Source organism: Cicer arietinum, chromosome 1, assembly GCF_000331145.2.
Source record: "Cicer arietinum cultivar CDC Frontier isolate Library 1 chromosome 1, Cicar.CDCFrontier_v2.0, whole genome shotgun sequence".
NCBI lineage: Eukaryota > Viridiplantae > Streptophyta > Magnoliopsida > Fabales > Fabaceae > Cicer > Cicer arietinum.
Window position 1 is genome coordinate 38,700,771 of NC_021160.2, and position 8,439 is coordinate 38,709,209.

Below are 8,439 nucleotides of genomic sequence, written 5' to 3' on the forward strand. Positions count from 1 at the left end.
AGCCAATTGATCCCACAAATTAGTCATTGCCGAATAGAATTCCTGAATGGTCATACTGCTCTGCTTAAGGGATCTAATATCACTTTCCAACTAATAACGTTTTGCAAAGTTAGACTGAACATGCAAACGTTTCAAGTGATCCCAAATCTCTTTAGCAGTATCATATTTTGCTAGTTGTACTCCTATAGACAACTCAACAGAATTATTAATCCAAGTAATAATTTTTGAATTACTAACATTCCATGTTTTCAGATCTTTTGCATATTGAGTTTCATCCTTTTTATCTGTAGGCTTAACAGAAGTTCCATCAACAAAACCCCACATATCTTTTCCAATCAAATTTTTTTTCATCACATAACTCCAATAAGAGTAATTTTGTCCATTGAGGTGAACACTAACAGCTTGAAGAGAATCATCCTTAACACCAGCCATAACAAATAATGACAGGAAAATACGACAAACACAATCACTGAGACAAAGTAAATTAAGGATAACCTGGTGCTGTGCGAGCACGACTTTTCCCTCTCCAGATGTCGTTTCGTCGATCTAAATGTTGCGAACCTGCTGTCCAAAAATCAGCCAGATCCAACGGTTAACGAATGCGCAATCGATGTTTTTCTAAGACTGATTTAACAAAATCGGGAATAGGGTTACTCTTCTCTTTTCTCTTTTGATGGTTGTCTTTCGTATCAAAATAGTCTCTCTCTTCTCTACGGTAGATCCAAAAATTAACCAAAACTCTTTGATACCATGTTAACAATGAAAAGAGGAAGAAAGAGGAAGAAGAGAAACAACCACTCTAGGGTTTCATAACATATTATGAACCAAACTGAAGTTAATAGGGTTACAATGAGTATATATAGAGGAAAATAGAAAATATCTAAAATATCCTTACTACTAATATATAATAATATTATCTAATACCTTCAACAAACAAAGTCGTATAAACAAGAGTTTATTACATAATCAATAAAATAAAAAAATAAAAAAATAAAAAATAAAAACAAATCAAAAAGATACCTTCCTATTTGACGCTGATATCCATGAATTCCACTTACTTATCAAGTTCTGGTAATTCAATGACAACTTGTTTGATGTGTGATATCTTGTGCCAATCTATGTCCAACTCTTGGATAGTATCTTCTACATAATTCAACGCAACCTTCAATTTTTAAATATTCAAGGTTTTTGAGGCAATGCATGTCATCAGGGAGCAAAAGCAGTTTTGGACAATTTTTAGTTAAAAATGCTTTGACATAAATCAAAGTTGAAAACCACTTAGGAAGCACTTCAAAATTTTCACACGATTTTAGATTCAAGTACTTTAATCTGCTCGCACATCCTTGCAACCATTGAGGAAAATCACCAACTGAGGCAAATATTCAAGACGTAGCGACTCTAGCCTTAAATTGGGGATGTCGTTGTCATGGTCCAATGATAAGTTCATATTTTTGCAATTATAAATCCACAAACCCTTTAAATTCGGAACAACATGAAATGGCAAAGACTTTAGATTCCTACAAGATGCAATTAGCAACGATCTAAGATTAGGAAGTTGAATTCCTTCCAACAACTCCTCCAAATTGCGACAATTAACGACAGAGAAAATTTCTAAAGAAGTCAGTTTTGCTATCTCCTTGTTTGGAATATTGGTTTTCTTTGTGGTTTTATGCAGTCGTCGGAAGGCTGATCAAGTTTTCTATTTCATTAGGTAATAATTAAAGCTTTTTGCACCTTTGGAAATTTAAAGTTAACAAATTTTGGAGTTTGCACACTAAATTAGGGAGGCTCTTTAGTTCTTTATTATCCTGAAGATTGAGATATCTTAAATATTTTAATTTGCCAATGGAATGAGGCAAACTCTCATATGTTGAATAATTTATTAACTTTGAAATTAAACTTGTGCGAACGTATGAGTATGTTACTGGTGTCAAATTAAACCTCCGTTGTGGTGCAGATTCTCTTACCAACTCATGACTTCCCTCACTTAAGAGAGAATATCTCATTCATTTATTTCATATCAAATTAAGGCATTTAATATCTCTTTTGAAAGTTGTTTCAGAGAGCTTAAACTAGATTTACATGAGATTATGGGCCTACAAATAAAGGATTTAACAACAAAGGAAAGTTGGAACTTGAGAAATCAGTTTTTGATATATAATTACATAGTTTTCCCTTTCTGTATTTATTTTTGTTGTAATTTTATTTTGTTTTCTGAGATTGGATGATTGTTCTTGAAGTTTATTAATGTCAATCCAAGATACACAAGAAAATTGGTTTGAATTTTTAATTCCTTATTGTTAATTTGTATGCATTTACTTCTCTTTTGTATTCAATTATAATTTTAGTTTTAAAAGCATGATTATGTTTGATCTATGCCGGGTTGTTTTAATAATTGTATTGAAGTTAGAAATTTCGATTGATTAATCTCAAATCTAATTGGAAATAGGTAACCGATTGATAATTTCTGTTTATCGAAATTGTACTCAAATCAATATAACTTTGATATTGCGATCAAGATTTCAATTTTATTGATCAAATCTTATTGTTTGTTATTTCATCTTAATTAAATCAAAATCATCATACCCCAATTTTTTTGTTCTTAATTGATTTATTGAATCGAAGATCCTTGTGAGAACAATCATGGTATTAACACTTTGTACTGCCAGTTTTACTTGTTTTTGACCTATTTACAGCTATGGATCAAATAGTCTTTAAGTCCATAGTGAAACTAATTAAATTGTTAAATGAAGCATGATTGAATTTGTTGTATGAACCTAAGAATAATATTTAATCCAATGAAAATCATAATGAATGCTGCTGAAAAACTTCTTAGGTTGTTTTGGTCCTTGTAGCATGTCAATAGCAATTAATACCCATAAGCTGAATTTGGAAAAAATTTGCTTCCTTAACTATCTCCCTTCACCTAAATCCTAGTCAAAACTTTTACTAGTTTTTACTGAATTAATTGGATAATATGTCCTACTCGGCTCATCTACTTTTTTTTAGCTAACAATTAAGAATATTTTAGGCGTAAACATGTATATTGACAATAAAATAAGAAAAATAGAGTTAATAGATGAATGCATTTGTTTTTTTAAAATAGTATACTTTTTCAAATTTATTATGAAAAAAAAAATATATAATGAAAAAAAATGCATTCCTTCAATAGAAAAAGAAAGTCTCATAAACGACACTTTTTTTTTATTACACAAACAATTACAAAAAAACAAACCAAAGAGAAATCTTCCTAATTTGACCTTGATATCTATGAATAACTCTTAATTTTCTAGTTCTGGTAATATTATGACAACTTGTTTGATGTGTGATATTTTGTGCCAATTTATTCCATCTTTTGGATGGTAACTTTTACATAATTCAACACACCCTTTGATTTTCACATAATCAAGGTTTTTGAGGTGGTGCACATCATTAGGGATCAAAACCAATCTTGGACAATTTTCCAATGAAAGTGCTTTGAGAGAAATGAAAGTTGACAGCCACATAGGAAGCTCGTGAAGATTGTAGCAGTTTTCAAGTGCCAAGGTTTGTAATGTTTTTGCACATCCTTGCAACCATTGAGGTAAAACCACCAACTGGGGCAAATATTCTAGAGATAGCAACTTTAACCTTAAATTAGGAATGTAGTTATCATGGTCCAATGACAATTTCATCTTATTACACTCAGTTATCAACAAACTCTCTAAGTTCAGAACAACATGAAGCGGCAAGGACCTTAGATTCCCACAATATGCAATATCCAAAAATTTAAGATTAGGAAGTTGTATTCCTTCAAACAACGAGTCCAAATTGTCACAATGACGGACAGATAAAATTTCTAAGGAAGTTAACTTTGCAATCTCTTTGTTTGGAAAGTTAGATTGTTTTGTGGTTATGAGTAAATGTCGAAGGCTGATCAAGTTTCCAATTTCATTGGGTAATCTTTTAAGGTTTTTGCATCCATTGAGTTTCAAAGTGTGTAGATTTTGGAGTTTGCACAATGCATCTGGGAGGCTCTCCAGTTCTATATTATTCTCAAGATTGAGATATAATGTTTTAATTTGCCAATGGAGCGAGGCAAACTCTCATATGTAGAATCTGCTAACGTCAAAATCCGTAAGAATTTACACCTTGATAACAAAGTATTCAAGAAAGTTTCATTGTTGGCTCCTGAAGGAAAAATAATGCTTCTCAGTCCAGTGGGAATTTGTGTTAGACCAAATAAATCATCATTATTTGTAATAAATGACAAATGGAAGACATTCTCAAAAATACTTTCACTACGAAACTTCAACAATTGAAACTCATCTCCTCCAACATATAATGCAAGATCATGCACTAAATCATGCAACTTAAATTCGCAAGCATTGCCATAATCAACAAAATCTTGAAGAAAAGATCTTGACCGTAACTCATGCAAAATTTGATTGCCAACATCTTCTACGCCTTTACCTTTCTTTGGTGATGGAAGAAAACCAAGTGCCTCCCATATCGCAGTAACACTAAGACTATCCAACTCGTAGCCCTTTACAAAGAGGGAGAAGCAAGCAAAGCATCGTTTTAAATAAGAAGGTAACCGATCATAACTTAATTTTATAGCAGGCAATATATCATCCTTTTTTTGTGATAAATTCCAAATCTCATTGTCCCTAACAAACTTCCAATCATCTATATCAAATTTTAAGAACAATGAACTCCCCAATGTTCTTAGGGCCAAAGGAAGCCCTCCACATTTTTGCACAATTTCTTTCCCAATCTCCATCAACTCTGGATAATTTTCTCCTTCTCCCACTTTAAAAGCCCATTTCACAAATGCAGACAAGGAATCGTCCCCAGATAGACCTTGCAAAAAGTGAGAAGAATGAGTTCCCATCACGTCGGCTACTTTGTGGCTCCGTGTAGTCACCAAGACTTTACTCCCTTGAGAACCTACAATTACTTGTATTATATCTTTCAATTCTTCCCATTTGACACGATCCTCGTTCCATACGTCATCCAAGACGAGCAAGAACTTATGACCAGCAAGTGCATTTTTTATATGATTTTGTAATTGCTCAACATCAAAGATTTTAAAGTTCTCATGGTGAATTGGGTTATTATTTGACACACTAGCAGAATTGAGGATTTTAACAAGTAGATGCTTAAGTTCAAAATCATCAGAGACACAGACCCACATCTTCAATGGAAAAGACTCAACTACACTCTTATCATTGAACACACATTTTGCAAGTGTAGTCTTTCCCAATCCTCCAATTCCCACAATAGGAATCACAGAGAGACTTTTATCACCATCATTTTGCAATAAGAGGTCAATGATTTTTTGTTTATCAGGTTCCCTTCCTATCACATCCGAATCAATTACGTTGGAATGAGTCAATTCTCGAGTTTCTACAACACGATTGTCGTTGTCATTGATTTGAAGACCAAACTTAAGCCTATCAGCAGCAACCTTATCTAATCTATCTCTAACATTTTTGATTTGATGCGCCATTCTAAGACGATAAACAAGAGGATTAGAACTTGAGAAAATACGCCGTACCTTTCTTCTAATGCTACCTGAAGAGTTGACCACGTGCTTCCGCAATGCCTCACATTCAAAATCATCAACTACATCTTCAGCATCGGAGACGACGCGTTTGATCTGTCGCAACCATACACGTAGCTCCTGATTTTGCCTCTCCTTTTGCTCAGCATCCAACAACACAGCTTTGATTAGGGTAACGGTATTTTTTATCTCTTGCAGATCGTCATAGACGCCAAGCGCAAGAGAAGCTTCTTCAACAGCATGAGAAGCAACCTTACCGATGAATGACTCAGCGAGACCGAAGAGAAGTGATTCAGCCATGTTGGTTTGTTTTGATAGGAAAATGAAGAGACTAAAGTGAAATGAATCTCCCTCAAAAATTTAATTTGGAAGTAATGACACTTCGATATACAAACTCTAGTCAACGGTTAATATGCGGATGAACGCGCTAATAAATTACAACCACTCTTTTTGGCAACTTGCAAATAAATTACAAATTATATAACCATTTGACAACTATCCGTTGTTAATTATAACCATTTATTTAAAACATCTTTTGTCTTTAAATCTAACATCTACATTGTTTTAGATCTGACCTCTTATCTAAAGTGAAATTGGTTTAGAACTTTTTTTTTTTCTTAGAATCACACGTTTATATTGATTTTTATTTCATTTTATCTAAATAAATAGTTTAGATAAATATAGTATTTTTATGATTTTTCATCTGAGCTTGGTGTTATTTTATTCTTTGTTTTGGTACGACGTTATTTGATTTTATCGTGTTGCAATTCTTGTTTGATTCAAATTAATAGATTAGTTTCAAACAATTACAGATTTAGTCGAATACTTGATCATCAACATTACAAATCCAGATTTTCTATAATGTATGTTTCTTTGTTTTTGGATTGATAGATAATTTTTTTTTATCAATTACCAATTCAGTCCATAATTTAATTGTCAACGATACAAATACAAAAATATGAATATTTCAATCATTTTGATTTTAGCACATTTATAAGTATTTTATCGTCTTATTATATTAATATAGTTACTATGAGCTTGTTCATAAATTTATCATTTTTCATCAGAATTTTTGTTATTTTCTTCTAATTTAAATAAATGTATATATGTGTTTTAGTAAAACAAAAAAAGAAGAACCTCGTGGTAATATAATTTGCAAAGTAGGTGTAATATCGAGACTTGTTTCACCACATGCCATACAAGGAGTGAATATGAAGACTTGTTTCACCAATATAGTGTATGACATGTGCCCCATAACTAAGTCTCTTAAGTCTTTGGTCATGTGTTCAATTTCTGATCACTGCGTGTAGAAGAGTATTTGTTGAAAGATCACTACTTTAAATAGATTTCGTTTCTTTGTTTTAACATCAAGTGACTTTTGGTACTGCGAGACAATAATAATCAATTACTCATTAGTTCTTATCATGCATGCCATGTTCACATATACATTTATATTTATCACCCAAGTTCATTCATGGTAATTAATTTTTAGAAGATAGCAAAATACGGCTGTGTGAATACAAAATGTTTATATATTTAAGTAATTTGTATGGTTTTCTTTTTTCTCATATATTATCTTTAATATAATTTTATTTGAAATTTGAAGCGCATCGAATATTAAATATATAAATTTCTTTTAATAAGAATTCGAATACGAGGATATTACGTTCCAAGAATTTAATCTCTTCTACTAAACTCAATTTTAGTTAATACAATCTTTTAATTCTAAAACTCTATTATAATTTATATGTATATAATGTAATCAATATATGCAATTTGGCACCAAATGACACATATCTATTATATATATTTAAAACAGACTTCCATGTCAACTTTCATGTCACCTCATAGTATTTCTTCCACATGTGCAAACATATCCCACCTCAACAAAAAAGCTTATGTGTACGCCTTAGTGTGTTCTGTTTTTATGTTTCACCTCATTTTTTCTAATTAGTTTCTAAATAGTTTTTGTCCTCTTTTAATCCCTAATTTTTTTAATGACTTCCTCCAACAATTTCTTCTTCCCTCTTGTGTACGTCCCAGTCATTTGCCATCCTCGCAAAATCATCTTCTTCTTCGAAATTGCCGACTCTACTCCAAAGGTACACTGAAAGAGGTATATGTTGGTTCGTTGCAACAAAAAAAAAATTCGCTTTGTCTATTTCTAATTTTGGTGCCATGTTCACCTCATTTTTTTCTACTTAGTTTCTAAATAATTTTTTCCTCTTTTAATTCCTCTAATCCCTAATTTTTTTTAATGACTTCCCAGTCATTCGCCATCCTCGCAAAATCATCTTATTCTTCGAAATTGCCGACTCTACTCCAAAGATACACTGAAAGAGGTATAGGTTGGTTCGTTGCAACAAAAAAAAATTTTCTCTTTGTCTATTTCTAATTTTGGTGCCATGTTCACCTCATTTTTTTCTACTTAGTTTCTAAATAATTTTTTCCTCTTTTAATTCCTCTAATCTCTAATTTTTGTAATGACTTCCCAGTCATTCGCCATCCTCGCAAAATCATCTTATTCTTCGAAATTGCCGACTCTACTCCAAAGATACACTGAAAGAAGTATAGGTTGGTTTGTTGCAACAAAAAAAAAATTCTTTGTCTTTTTTCCAATTTTGGTGTCATAAATTCAATTATATTCTATACAATCTTTGAAATCAATTTGGCTCATAATGACTTAATGCTATGTATAGTTTCTTACATAAAATTCTATCACTGCGACTATCCAGGAAATCCAAGTTGGGATGAGACCAGCCGACAAATTTCGCTACCCATCATACCCAGAGCAAAGCAAAATGGTACATGAAAAATTCAAGGAATTAGTGTTTTTCAATGTTATGACAAGGTATATTTATACATCAATATTTTTTCCATCTCTCTTCTAAACT

The 8,439-nt window shown here is 31.9% G+C and overlaps 1 protein-coding gene across 1 annotated transcript; it reads right to left on the reverse strand.

Moving 5' to 3' along the window:
• Positions 1–3,164: 3,164 nt before the first annotated feature.
• Positions 3,165–5,973, reverse strand: LOC101494948 (putative disease resistance protein RGA4). Its single transcript, XM_073368415.1, is given in 2 exon segments — positions 3,165–4,051; positions 4,054–5,973. Coding segments are annotated over 2 exon segments (2,562 nt in total). The 5' UTR covers positions 5,846–5,973; the 3' UTR covers positions 3,165–3,281.
• Positions 5,974–8,439: the final 2,466 nt, after the last annotated feature.